Source organism: Crocodylus siamensis, chromosome 6, assembly GCF_052110815.1.
Source record: "Crocodylus siamensis isolate JL-2025a chromosome 6, ASM5211081v1, whole genome shotgun sequence".
NCBI classification, from domain to species: Eukaryota; Metazoa; Chordata; order Crocodylia; family Crocodylidae; genus Crocodylus; species Crocodylus siamensis.
This window is the reverse complement of record NC_143400.1, coordinates 7158353-7172220: the sequence shown is the minus strand read 5'-3', so window position 1 is coordinate 7172220 and position 13868 is coordinate 7158353. Positions and strand designations below refer to the sequence as shown.

At 67.5% G+C, this 13868-nt stretch overlaps 1 protein-coding gene across 1 annotated transcript; it reads right to left on the bottom strand.

Annotated features, from left to right (window-relative positions):
- Nucleotides 1–361: 361 nt before the first annotated feature.
- Nucleotides 362–12332, bottom strand: PPP1R1A (protein phosphatase 1 regulatory inhibitor subunit 1A). Its single transcript, XM_090054436.1, has 7 exons — nucleotides 12233–12332; nucleotides 5662–5722; nucleotides 3018–3055; nucleotides 2485–2548; nucleotides 1204–1413; nucleotides 785–909; nucleotides 362–596 (listed from the first exon to the last, which is right to left on the bottom strand). Exons 1-6 carry the CDS (start codon nucleotides 12311–12313, stop codon nucleotides 785–787), a joined length of 579 nt encoding a protein of 192 aa, XP_089910562.1. The 5' UTR covers nucleotides 12314–12332; the 3' UTR covers nucleotides 362–596.
- Nucleotides 12333–13868: the final 1536 nt, after the last annotated feature.

Below are 13868 nucleotides of genomic sequence, written 5' to 3'. Positions count from 1 at the left end.
GAGGGCAGGGGACTCCTGGGTTCTCCCCGGTTCTGGTGGGGGTGAGGGCAGTAATCATGTTTAGGAGGAGGGCCAAGATCCAGGACTCCTGGGCGCTGCACCAGCTCCTGCTGGGGTCCAGCTGGACCCAGACACTGGGGAGGGGCCCAGCACTGGTGGCTACAACATGGGATGCCCGGGGGCCTGGTTTGCCGGGCAGTGAGGGGGAACCCTGCTCCTCCTCTGCAGCAGGTGCCAGGAACGGGGGCTGGACGCCCAGTGGAGCCCCTGGCGGGATCGTGGTGCCGGCAGCTCAGCCCTGCCTGCCCTGGTGTAGACGAGGCTCTGCGGCCAGCTGGCTGGGGTAAGGAGCAGCGTGGCCTGAGAAGAAGATCCCTTTAATACAGATCCCATGGGCTCCAGCCCGGCCTAGCCAGTGCCCCCCGCCCGGCCCAGGTGCTGGGAGCGGGGCAGCAGCCCCCAGCGTGGAGGGGAGGGCTGCGGGGGGCATCCGTGCAGCTGCCCCGTGGCCCAGCAGCAGGTGAAGGTCATGGCCATGCAGGTGGCGACAAGAGCTCGGGAAAGCACCACCGGGGCCATCCCGCCCCATTCAGCACCTGCAGGGAGAGCACACGGTCAGTGCTGCGGGGCAGGACCACCCCCCCCCAGCTCCAGGGTACCACCGCCCACCCCATGAGGGCACCCCCAGATCCGTCTGCCCCCCCGGGCACCCTCATCCGCTCTCTGCTCCCCAGGACTCCCCAGCCCCTGCACCTAGACCGTCAAGGACCCCCCAACTTCGTACCTACTCGGCCGTCGGCACCTTCTGGCCTGTGGAGCCCGTCACAAGGGCGGGTGAGCCCGGTGGCTCCGTGGCCTGGTCCTGCCTGGTCGTGGCCTGGCTCGTGGCCCCGGCTGCGTCTGACAGCTCTGCAAAACCGGGGGGGCAGGAGTGTGAGCTTAGTGCTGTGCAGGGGCCAACTCCTCCCCTGCCCCCATCGGGGACACCACAGAGCACCCCCAGGCTCCCCTCCGCCATGCCCAGCAAGGCCAGTGCCCCCCAGGGTCCCAGGGACCAGAGAGCTGGTCCCAGGGCCCCCTGGTTCTGCAGCCTGGGGGTGACCGGAGATGCGTGGCTGCCCTGAAGGACATGTGCCCTGGTGCTCGGGGCTCGTGCCTCCTGCCCTGGCGCCTAAGTTGCCCCGTACCCTGCACTTTACTCACTGCCCTCCGGTGCCACCGGGCCTCCCCCCTGGGCTCCCAGCCGGGCCAGGCCTGGGGCCAGGGGGCAGGTGCCCCCGGGGCTGTGGCTGTGGTCTGTGTCGCCCTGCGGGCAGCAGGCTGGGCTGGGCTGCTCCTGGTTCTTGGCGCTCGGCTCCTCTTCCTCCTCCTGCTGCTGCTTGCATAGGTGATGCTCCACCATCATCTGCAGCTCTGCAAGGGAGATGGGTGCCAGGGGCAGCCTAAAGTGGGTGCTCCTACCCCCCCACCCCAGCCACCCACACTACTCCCCCAGCCAGAGCCATCCCAGTGCACCTCTCTGCCCCTCTTGCCCCCGGGACCTCCCAAAGCAGGGCTCTGCCCCCATGGCTGGTGACAGCTGATGGCCAGGGGCACAGTGGGGGCAGCTAGGCCTCCCACCCCCGTGTCTGTTATATTAACGCAGGCCCAGGCATTAGGTGCTGCCTCACCCGGAGCCACGGGATGGCTGCCAGGGCGTCACGGCCTATGGCTCCACAGCTACCACCCGGCCCTGAATGCAGGGAGGAGACAAACAGGCTCCTGGCAGCTGCGGCATCTCACAGCCAAATATTTAGGCTACGGCTTCCTTTTAAGACCCCTGGCCAAGCCTGCGCCAGGCGCCCGCGAGGCTGCAGTCCCGGCTCTCAGCACCATCCTTCTTCCCAAGCCCCTTAGTGGCTCTTGCTGCTGCAGCCAGGAAGGACCAGGCAGCCCCAAGTCCAGGCATGTGGGTGCAGTCAGACCTGTCTCCTGCAGGGCCAAGGATCAGAGGAAGGGTCCCCAGGGGGTGCCCACATCCCCAGGCTACGTGCTGGGCACTGAGGTGCAAGGGGGCAGCCACAGTGGCAGGGACCCCACGGGCAGCACTGGCAGGAGCCGGAAAGACTGGATGGCAGGGAAGGAAGAGCCAGGAACAACATGCTCGTACAGCTCTGACCGCAGCCCCGTCTGCCCCTCCCAAGGACCCACCACGGCCCTGGCAATGCAAAGCAGCGGCCAATACGCTCGGGGCTGTACAAGCACATCGCTCCTGGCCGCATCAGCTCCAATCCCCTTCGGGTCCCCTGCTGGCAAACCACCCCTCCAGGATGGGGGCCGTGGCTGCCGAGGTGAGCCCAGCCTGAGTGGGAGTAGAATGGAGTCAGGAGGAGACGGGGGCAGGGGCTGAGCCCGAGAAGGGGGCGAGAAGGCCAGAGCGTGTCCCAGAGGTGCCAGCGTGGGACAGGGCCATGGTGCGCGGCGCTGCCAGGGCAGGAGCAGTACCTTTCATGGTGGGAGTGGTGCGCGAGACCTTCTTCCTCTGCCGCGGAGACATGGACGTGCCCGACTGGAAAGGAAGGGGAGGTGAGTCACCGAGTGCCTGTGGGGGGGGCGGGGGGCACAAAGCCCACACCATGGAGCTGGGGGGGGCCTGGCTGTGCTGGGACCTGCTGGCACCTCTGGGCTGGGGGGCACAGCTCTGTCACGGCTGGCACAAGGATCACACGGCCCAGCGGCCAAGGTGAGGACACGGTGCCACGCTCTGGGCACCATGGCACCCACTCCTAGCCTCACCCCTCCCCAGAAATACAGCCCACTTGCACCCATGCACCCTCCTCTGCAATGGGCATGGCCTGTCATCCCAACACCAGCGTGCTTCTCTCGTTGCATGCCTGTGCATACACATGCGTGTGCACACTGCTGCTCCGGGGACAGTGCTGGAAACCCCCCAGGGCTCATGCCAGGCTGACCCAGGCACCCAGCACTCTCCTGCCAGCAGGGTGCCTGGGCCTTGCAGGGGGCAGGGAGGTGCCTACCTTCAGCAGGGGGTTGGGGACCCGATCCTCATCCACCTCTGTGGGGTTAGCATGTAGACAGGTGGGGGGAGAGAAGGAGTGACAGGTTAATAGGGTAGCTGCCACGGTGGGGTCTTCCCGGACCTGCTACCTACCACCACATGACCCCCTCCCCCCAAATCTTGCTGCCACAGCAATGCCGGCAGGGGTCTCCCGGCACCCAGGGGCAGCACCCTGCTCCATTGCTCCCTGCCCCAGCTCTCAGGGTCTTCCACTCCCTACCCTCCCTGGCAGGGTAAGCCATGGGGGGCGGTCAGAGGGGACTTCTGCACCCCTGGGACCAAGCTGGGATGTCATTCCCATGCCACCCCCCCCATTCGAAGCTATGCTCTCCAGCACCCTCAGGGACCTGACCTGCTGCATCTTGGTTGTCTAGGAAACAAAACAAAGTGTTGCTGTGGCAACCAGCATGCCCTTGACCACCGGGCTCCATCCCTCCCTCCCAGAGGATGGGCCCCAGAAGGGTCCTGATGGAGCCTCTGGACCCCCGATGCTGCCAGGGCTGCTGGACCCTGGGAGAGGAGATCAGCGGAGGCCTGGCCCCCTGCACTGCCGCAGGCTGCGGACTCGGGGCTGGGACATCTGGGAGAGGGGAAGGCCAAGCCCGAGGGGGAGCCAGCCTGCGGTCCCCTGCTCACCCCTGGCCCTGGGGCAGATGCAGAGCCCAGGCCCTGGCCCCACGCCGAAGCTCGGGTCTCATGCCCACGGAGGAGACTGCCCAGCCCTGGGTTGCAGAGCTCCTCCATGAGGTGTCAATCTAGAGGCACCCCATACTGTGGAGAGGGCTGAGCCCCGTCGACGGAGCTTGCATGGGGCTCAGGCCCCTAGGCAGCCCCCGGCTGTGATAACGTCCAAGGCACCACTGTGCACGTGGGAAGGGGTTGTGGCTGCAGTGGAGGGGACTGTGGTTGCAGGGTCAAAGCCTCCCCCAACCGGAGCTCAGCTGGCTCCAGGGAGCGGGGAATCAGGACCCAGCTAGACCCAGAAACGAAAGCTAGGGCCTCATCCAGCTGGCTGACGTCTTCCCCACCTCCCCCCACCAGCCCCAGCCAGCTCTGCCATGCCAGCTCATCCATATTTGATGCTGTGGGAGCTGCGAGGCGGCCGCGGCGCTCGGCCTGTCACCACGCATCCGTCAGCAGCGGGAGGCCTGTGTGGGCCCAGGGCGCTGCGCGGCACAGGGGGAAGGGCCACAGGCTCGGCCCTGCGTGCCTGCACCTGCTGTGTTGGCGTCCCTGGGAGGGCACGGGAGGGGGAAACCGGCTCCTTGCTGCACCGGGACCACGGAGGCCCCACACACCGGGCAGGCATGTTGTGGCCTATCTGGAGCATTTGGCTTTGCTGTCCAAAAAGCAGATCTGGCAGAGCCATCCCCAGGCAGGGGGCAATTGCAGCTGCGTGGCCATGTGACAATGTGGCCTGTCCGGCTCTGGATGGCATGGTCCCCTGTGCCTTGCCAAAGCTGCCCTCTTGGCCGAGCAGTGCCCAGCGCCGGAGCTGGTCATCACAGGCGCTCGGGAAAGCTGTTGCAAGCAGCAGGCTTGGCCTAGCCTGTGTCCTTGGGCACCGGGGCCGGCACTTGGCGTCCGCATTCATGACGGATGGGTCCTTCCCGGAAGTGCACCAGGGCTGGCTCTCTATGGGCACAGCTGAGAGCTCGGCCATGGGGCTGAAGCTGCCGGTGCAAGCTTCAGGGAAGCCCTGGCCAGTCTCATGACCTTGGCAGCCCGCTGCCCCGAACCCAGCTGGACCTCGACCAGCGCCTGCTGCAGCTGATGCCGTAGGTCCCTAGGGTGGCCCAGGTCCTGCAGCTGCCCCCAAGCCTGGCAGGGCAGTCAGACCCCCCGCATGACTGACCACTCTGCAAGCCCATGGCCGTCTGGCGCTGTCCGCAGGAGATGCCCCCCGAGCCTGGCAAGCCTGGCACGACTGAGACAGCGGAGAAGAGGAAGGAGGAAGGGAAAGGGGAGGCAGAGAAGACAGCAGGACCTGGCTGCATGGCACCCCCACCCCCTACCACCTGCCAAGGCCTCGAGCCCCGGGGCTGTTGCCGTGCTCTCAAATGTCACGGCCCGGCCCAGCTTATCGTGCTGGTGGGGGGGCCGGCCGTCACCTTGGCATCTCCCAGGATGGACGGACAGACAGGTGCGGGGTGGGGGTGCTGCGTTCCAGGGCAACGCGGATTGGAGGCGCTGGCTGCCTGCCCGGGACGAGCCGCGTGGGACAGCAGCTGCAGCTGCTTCTTGGGGAGACGGGCAGGCGAGGGCGAGGGGAAAGGGGCCGAAGCCCCGGCTGCACTGGCACGGGTCCAGGAGCCGCACTCCACCAGGGCCGAGGCTGTCATGGGGGGTGAGAGCCGGGTGGTGCGAGGTGCCCTGGTCCCACGGCCTGGGACCACGCTGCATCCCGGGGCTTCACAGCGGCCCTTCATTCACTGGGTATGGATGCTCACGTGGACCCGTCCCGTGCACTGTGCTGCACGTATCATGCAAGCAGCTGCCTCTGGCTCTGGCTCTGGCACGGTTGTGCACAAGGCAGTCCTGCTGGGGGGGGGGGGTGGTTCAGGTATGTGACCCCCTACTTGGTGGCAGAGCCTGGCACTCACCTGGGGAGGACTGGTCGCTGCTCAGAACAAGGGTAGCGGGTGTCGGCCGGCGCCTCCGGATCTGGGGAGAAAGGACACGGAGCCTGTTAGGTGACACAGAAGCCGGCCAGGCTGGAGGAGCTGGCAGGACGCAGCAGTGGGGCCGAATGGGGAGCTCACAGACCTAGGCAGGGTGCTCAGGTCTCGTGCCCCAGAGCGGGGCTTTTTCCTGCTTCTCTCTGGGCCTAGGACAGTGGGTGCCCTGGATGCCCAGCCCTGCAGGGCGCTTTGGGATGTGGGGCGCAGACGCGCACGGACGCACGTTCCCGTGGCCTTGGGACCAGCAGGGCAGGGCAGAAGCCGAGTCCTGCCCCATCGATTGGCCCCAGCGCGGCTGCCGGCAGCGTGCTGTGGTTTCTAGCTCCAAGAGCACGATCGATGCAGATGTACGGGCCGGTCCTTCGGTCTCTGCAGGGCCGGGGCTGGCGGGGAAAGCGGGGGCAGGTGGATCCAGAGGCCTGCAGGGAAGTTTTGTTCTCCTGTGGCTCCATCCAGGGCACGAGCTGGGTGCCGCCTGGCCCAGCACCCCCCGACTCCAGAACTGGGCACCGCCAGCCTGATGGTCACCGAACCCATTTGTCCCGACTCCCAGCCCAGCCCCCAGCCCCACGTCTGTGCCACCCCTCTCCACCCAGCCAACGCCTCGGGCTCCTTCCCGGGCTGTGGGAATGACCCTAGCCACAGCATTGCAAACAACCACAGCCCTGCTAAGGCTGGTGCTGCGGGGGCTCGACCCCCAGGGTCTCGGCCGGGTGGCACGGACCCTCGCTGATCTCTGCAAGCAGCCGCAGAGCCCGGGCTGGGCTTTTGGGCACAGCCCAGCCTGACCATGGTCTCAGTGGCTGGGACCCTGCCATGGTCACAGCGTGAACCCACCTTTCTGGGGCTGGCACCTCCACAGCTGGCTCAGGGTATCGGTACCCGAACCAGAGCACCCCCCGCGAGAGCAGGCCTGAGGATGGTCTCTTGCAGGGGGGAGAGAGGGTCGGGGTCTTCCAAATAAAGCCCCCTTTGGCTTCCCTGTCCCCGCTGGACGCATCTCCAGGGCTGGGGCTGACATGGGGGGCTCTGGCCCCAGAACGAGTTGCTAACAAGATGCCAATGTGCTGCCATTAGCATCTGGTGGCGTGGCCAGGGCACCGTCGGAGGCCAGGCAGGGAAACACGGGGTCACCGTCCAGCCCCCGTGAAAGCCCCTCCGCTACCCACCCCCAGCCCAGGGCGGGAGGCTGGCTCCTCCCTCTCTCCTCGGCAGCCTCGTTGCCAAGGAAACACGGCATCTGAATTTTAAACGGAGATTAAAAAGGTACAAAAATCTCCCGCGTGACCAAGCGGCTCTGGCAGCGCTACGCCGAGATGAAGGCTCGGGGGTTTGGGGGGGAAGAAACATGCAGCCCCCTCCCCAAGCAGTGCCCAGAAGGCCTTGGTCCACAGCCCCGGAGCCCACGTCCATGCCTCATCTGCCTCTTCGTGGCAATGCCCAAGCAAAGGCCAGGACCGCAGGGGTCCTGGGGTGCCCCGGGGGCTTGATGGCAGCAGGGTGGGCCAGCGGGAGAGCTGGAGAGGGGCTTTGAGCTCTGCCGGTCTCCCACTGCCCTCCTGCCCCAGCCCAGGCCCCTGCAGGGGACACCGTGCCCACCACGAGAGAGACGGGGCAGCCCAAGTGTGGCCAGCCATACCCCGGTTTGGGGAGGAGCAGGGGATGCAATGCACTGTCTGGGAGGACGTGGGCCAGGCTCAAAGCGCCCCTGCCCCTGCCACCACGGCCGCATCCAGACAAGGCGCAGCCCCACCCCGGCGTGGGTTCAAAGTCCCAGGCCTTGCCCCTCCCGCCAGCCACCGGCACCTGCTCCAAACCGGGCTGAGGTGCTGCTTCATCCACGGCCTCTGCCCTGGGCTGGGCAAGGGCACAGGCGGAGGACCCATGCTCAGAGCGTGGGCACCAGCCCCTCGGGCTAGGGACCCTCCTGCCTCTCTGCCCCCGCCGTGGCTGGAGGGACGCGACAGAGCTCTCCATCCAGCCTGGGTCCCGGGTCCCCCCAGGGGGGTCTGAACCAGGTCCAGGGGGAGAGGAGCCCCCTGCCCTCCCTCCACCTCCACTGTGCCATACAGAGCGTGCCGTACCCCCCACGTCTGCCACCCTCCCTCCCTCCCGGGGTCTTCACCACCCGACACCAGTGACTGCCTGCAGAAGCTGGGTTGGGGTCCACCTCCATGTGGACGCTGAGGCATGGAGAGCTAGGCAGGAGTCCAGGCCCCTTCTTTCCCCATCACACATCGGGCGGAGGGTGCCCAATCCGACCCAGCCTGGCCTGACCCTGCAACACCTCTGCCAGGCCCTGCTCAGACCTCCCCGGGCATTAGAGCCACCGGGCAGCTCGTCCCACTGCCCGGCTGATCTGAATCTGCCGTGGATCCAGGCACAGCCGGTGTAGCTGCCCCGCTCCTCCCCCCGCCACGCTTGGCGCTGGAAGCTGCTGCTTTCCTTCCTCGGCTATTATTAGATCAATCTCCGCCATCGATTGAGAATTGCTCGGGGCGGGGGCGGGGGGGGGAGCTGGGAGCACACGTGGGTGTGCAGGCTGGCGAGTGTGTGGGCCTGTGCCAACGTGTGCGGGGCAGGGGGGGCTCTGTGTGCTGAGACTACACGCCCCCTCCTGCTAGCTTGGACCATGTGAGCCCACGTGCAGGCCACGGCAGGTGCCCCTGGCAGTGCCATCTTCTAGGGCTAGAGGCTGGGAGATACCTGAACCCACGGCAGCACAGTGCTACCCGCTCACGGCGCAGCCACCGGTGCCTCTCGAGAGAACCGATGGCGAAGGCCTGTCTACACCATGGCAGCTGAGGCACACAGAGCTGAAGCGTGACCTGCCATGCTCCCAAACCCGGAGCTGCCCCCACCCTGGGACTGGGATGCACGGGAACCAGGTGGGAGACAGGATCGGTGGCTGATGCCCAGAGCCACTGCCCCCAAATGGAGGCTGAGCCCAGGTGGGCGACACAGGGCAGTTGGGTCAGGCCGATCCCTGCAGTCACCCAGCACCACTGCCGGCAGGACTGTAGGAGCTGGGACACCCTAAGCAAGAAGAGCAGCAGCAGGAAGGTGGCTGGGCTGGACACTGCTGCCACTGGCAGACACCAGGTGGGCAGAGACTCAGTCCAGCTGCCTGCTCAGTGCTTCTCCGGAGACTTTCAGATGTCCTTCCCCAGATGCAGCAAATAGATGAGTCGACCCATGGGACCATTTGGCCAGCCCCTCCACAGCAGGGCACGTGGGGCTCAGCCTGGCATGAGGCCTGTGACAACAGTGATGCCAGCAGGCAGGTACTGGAGGTGTGAGATGGCCGTGGGTCTCCAGCTGTCCCCACGCCCGGAGTCCGCTCAGAAGTGCCTGCCGTACCCACCCGACGCATCAGGGGAGCCCAGGGACAGAGGAGCAAGCTCCCGAGAGCCCCGGGGCTGCAACCGGCTCTGGACAGGGGTCCCGGGCAGTGGCTGGTGCAGAACAAGCCAAACCCAAGCATGGGGATGCACAATACCAGCCCACCTCTGCCCCCTCACCTGGGAAGCTCATGGGAGCTGGAGCAGCACCAGTGCTTTAACTGGAGGCCACTGCTTTGGCCATGCCAAAAACAGGAACACGGCAGTGGTAATGGGCTGGGGTCAGAGACCCGCCAGGTCCCTGTGTCTGCTCCAGGGGGGAGAATCCCACTGGGCTGATCCTGCATGAACCGAGCTGGACTCCACCTCAAGGCCCCCCCACCACCCGGCCCCTCTGCGAGCTGCATCAGGGCAGGTCGAGGCTGCGCCCCCACTCATGGACCCGGGCAAGATGCACGCCGGACGGCTCAGGGCCCCGTCCCCCCATGCAGGGTGGCAGGTATCAGAGCCAGAGATGCCCAAGCCGCCCCCACAGCCCTGGGCCCTGCGTGATACGGAGCAGGGAGAGAAGCTGCTCCTTTGTTGCACATCGCAGCACCGACCCGGGCGGGCGCCAATGCTGGCGGCATGTCAGGATGTGGGAGCATCTGCTCGCTGACGGCTGCTGGCAGGGCCCCGCGGAGCCTCTGCACACCGCAGGCGGCTCCCTCGCTCCAAGGGGGAAGTGCCAGGCATGGGGCCAGAGCCCGGTGCCCGTGGAAGAGGCAGCCTGGCACATTCACGGCATGCAGCCGGGGCCCCAGCAGAGTGCGGTACCCCCGTCAGGCTCCCCGCTGCCCATTCCTGCAGCATCCAGGCTCCTCCTGCATCAAGCCAAGGCCTGCGGGGCGTGGGGGCATCCCTGACCCTCGGCTGGAGAGATCTGCCGAGGCCTGGGCAGGGAATGCCACATGCCGCGAGTCCAGGACCCCTGACTCCAGTCTTCTGCACAGACTAAATGCCCCTCTGGCCGTCTCCAGCAGCAGCGAGAAGGTCACCAGCTGCTCATGAGCCCCATGAGAGGGGACCCATGCAAGCTGCCCCCGCTACTCACCCAGCCACGAGCCTCCCACTGTGTTCCTTGGCCCCGTTGCTGCCCTCTGGGCACTAAGCCAAGCTGCGTCCCCTGCCCCGGGGCCCGGGACCTCCTGCCCCAGCCCCTCCTGCTGCTCTGCGTTCAGGCCGCAATGCAGCCCAGAGCTAATTTTACAGCCGCCCCTTGCAAGTGGACACCGGGGACGGGACAAGGAGTGACGTGCGATTCCCTGGATTGCGCTCCGGGAATCTGAGGTTGGATACGGGTCACGGGAGGGTCCCGAGAAGGCAGCAGGACCTCGCTCATGGCGGGTGCCGCAGCAGCTCGAGCAGGCGCTGGGCTGGGCTGGCTCTTGGTTGCAAGGAGCAGCAGGGAAATGTGGATCGCGCCTCCCAAGCAAACCAGCAGCATTAGGCTCCGGACTCAACAGCGCCCAGAACCCAGCCATTTGTTTCAGGCTGGGGGCAGACTCAGGCAGGCCACCACGCCTCTCTGCCGGGGGTGGGTGGGAGTCATCCCTGCTCTCCTTGGGGTGCTCGACCCTTCTGGACGCCCGGTCCGTAGCCCCTTCCAGACAGTAACAGACCTTCCCACCGGCCTGGGAAGGGTCACTGAACCCCATCAACAGGCGGTGAAATTGAGGCACGGGACTTATCCATGGTCACCCCATGAGGCAGCGGCCAGCCAGGACGAGTAGACCCGCTTCACGGCCCTTGGTGAGCTGGAGAAAAAGCCCAGGCCCCGGTTCTCCCCTGGGTGTCCCCCGCCCCGCGCCGGAAGGCCTGAGCTCCCAGACGTTGTGGAGGAGTGTGAAGCAGAAGCGCCTGCTCGTTGCTCAGCCGGGAGGTGTCGAAGGAGGAGGATGGGGGGGCAGCTCTCACCAGCCCCCCACGCCAGCCCCTCCTTGAGCTGCTGCAAGGACCTGGCTGCCAGGCACAGATGGCGTGATGGGATCCAGGGGAGAGGTCCCAGAAAGATGTCTCCAGCCCTTCCATGTAGCAGCTGGGACAAGGGCTAGAGAAACCTCTCCCTGGGACCCCCCGACCCGAAGCTGGGGACAGAGACAGCTCCCCCAGCCCTCTGCCAGGAGCCAGCACCTTCCAGCTCAGCTGCAAGTCGGGCCTCGGCCGACCAGGGAGCTGGTTTAGGAGTCACAGCATCTGGTTTCCGCTGCGCGGCTGCCGGGCTCAGAGCCTTCCCAGCAGTCAGGTCACCTTCCCGCCCCTCTCCCTGGCCCAGAGCAGGTGGCCCCGGGGCTGGCAGCAAAACCCTGTGCCTGGGACTTGCGGGCCGCTGGTGCCCCCCTGCATCTCGCTGCTGCTGGACAGGGTCAGGGGCACGATCAGTGCAAGTCTGGTATACACCCCGGTCTTGCCCCTCTGCCCCCAGCCCTGCTGGTGCCCCTCACTCCTGACCCCGCAGCTCCCTGCCTGCCCAGCCCTGCCAACGCTCCTACCCCACCCAGCCCTGCTAGTGCCCCTCAGTCCCAACTGCCCCCAGCCCCTCACTCCTGGCCCCCAGCCCCTTGCCGAGCGGTGCCAAGGGCTCCCCGGCTGCGCTGCCCGAACGCGCAATCCCTGCTGCTATTCCAGTCCCGCCAGGCAGTTTTGCAACGAAGCCACGTGGCTGCTGGCAGGGCCACCCCGTCCGGTCCCCCCTGACCATGGCACCCCGGGCTCCGGGGGCCGCGAGTGACGGCTGTGGCCTCGGTCTTGGCCCTCGCCTTCCGCGCCAGCCCACCTGTGCCGCAGGGACCCCGGGGAGTAGGCGAGGGGAGCCCGCAGCCGGGCACACCCCGGTGGCAGGTGGCGCGCGCTTGGCATATCCCTACGCCCCTCTGCCCGCCTGCTGAGCCTCCCCGTGCCGGGCAGCAGGGCAGGGGCATTGGCTCTGTCCTTGAGTGACCCCCACCCCCCAGGTCCGGGCCGGGAAATGGGGGGCGGGTGCCAGCCTTGCCGTGCCCGGGGTGGGGGGGGGCACAGCAGCCCCGACGGCCCGTGACCCCCGGGCCGGGAAGGCTCGGCCCCCGCCCCAGCGCCCCCCGCCCGGCCCGGGGGTGCCCGCAGCCCGGCCCCACCTGCTCGGCCGCCTCCGGGTCCAGGTGCGGCTCCAGCAGCGGGACGGTGAACTGGATCTTCCGCGGGCTGTTGGGCTCCATGGCGCGGCGGCGGCGGCGGGTCCCGGGGCCCGGCTCCCAGCTCCGGGGCAGCCGCCGGCGCGGATTGGCTGCTCGGGCGCGGCCAGGCCCCCTCCCTCCCCCGCCCGGCCCGGCCCGCCCAGCCCCGCCCCCGGCGCCCGGCTCCGCGCCGGCCCGGGAGAGGCGCTTCCCCGGGGACGCGCTGGTCCCCCGCTGGCGCAGCCGGGGTGGGGCTGGGCAGCTGGATGCGGGCCCTGATGCTGGGTGCAGGGCAGCGAGGGGAGCCAGGGCAGGAGGGCGTGGGAGGCTGGCACAAGCAGAGGGGGCACCCCGTCATCCTGGCTCCCAGCCCCCTGCTCGGGCTTGTGCGCTTCGGGTCTGGTGCCTCCTGCCCCGCGTGTTACCCCCCCGCCTCAGCCTCCTCCTCTGCACAGATCCCTTTCGCCCACCTCTGCTGGCTGCCAGGCCTCCACCCGGCCCCTGGATGGAGGCAGGCCCTGGGTCCCCGTGGAGCCTGGTCCCGATGCAGGGACATGACCTGGGTTTGTGGCGAGCCTGTGCCTTGCTTGGGGTGGGGAGCTGCCCCTTGAGTCCCTGTGGGTTGTGAGCGTGAAGCCCCTCTCCTGGGGGGGAGGGCAGCTTGCCCCTCCCTCACCCAGCCTGGATGGGTGATATCCGGGCATGGGGTGCAGCGTGTGTATAACCCTGGCTCAAGCCCTTGGGTGCTTGGAGCGGAGGAGAAGGGCCCATCTGGCCTCACCCCACAGGCCCATGGCCCCTGGCTCCCGGCAGGGACAGCTCAGCGCAGGGCCTGGGTGTGCATCGGGGCTGTCGCCAGGGAGCTGGGGGAGCCAACAAGCAGGAGGCCGGGGAGCAGGGCCAGGCATCCTGGAGCCAGGGCAGGTCTCCAGCCCCAAGCCTCACGCCTGCTTTGGGGCAGTGGCTGAGTGGGGGCTTCCTTCCTTTCTGCCTGGGCCAGCTCCCGAGACGCTCCAGCCGCCGGTCCCTGCTGGTCCCTGAGGTGGCAGCTCCGTGCGTCTTGCTGCCCGTGCGATGGCGCCTGGCTCCTGGGTCCTCCCCTGAGCTGCAGCTGCTCTCCCCTCCACTGGCCAGCTCCGGTCCCAGGGTCTCCCGCAGTTTCCACCCCAGTGGTGAGGGGAACCTGCCAGCGCTGGTGGCTAAGGAAGGAGCAGTGCCAGGGAAAGCAAACCGCCTTTCATCCTCCCCGTGTGCAGTACCCAGAGGCACCAGTCCAGGGCAGGACTGCGCCGTGCAAGGCGCTGCACGTACAGAAGGAAAGGCCAAGCTGAGCTGGGCAGCAGGAGCAGCTCCAGGCATCTGGTGTGCTGTAGACGGGATGGCAGCTGAGTGTGGGGTCGCTCAGTGCCATGCTTTGGAGCTGCCTGCTACCCCTGCTCCCATGGCAGGCACATGGGCAGTGCGTGGAGCCATATCGCCAGCCGGGATCTGACAACCGGCGCGTGAGATTTGGTGGAGGCGGCTGAGGGACCCCTGCGCTGATTCACCCGCCAGTGGGAGGAGGAAGAGCAGGAGCTCTTTGCTGAACAACGAAGAG

Excerpts from the sequence above, each read along its gene's own strand:
- PPP1R1A (XM_090054436.1), bottom strand. The coding sequence starts at position 12,313 with ATGGAGCCCAACAGCCCGCGGAAGATCCAGTTCACCGTCCCGCTGCTG. Across the intron at positions 5,723-12,232 it reads ACCCGGAGGCGGCCGAGCAG|ATCCGGAGGCGCCGGCCGAC; the intron begins GTGGGGCCGGGC and ends CTTTCTCCCCAG. Across the intron at positions 3,056-5,661 it reads CAGCGACCAGTCCTCCCCAG|AGGTGGATGAGGATCGGGTC; the intron begins GTGAGTGCCAGG and ends CTAACCCCACAG.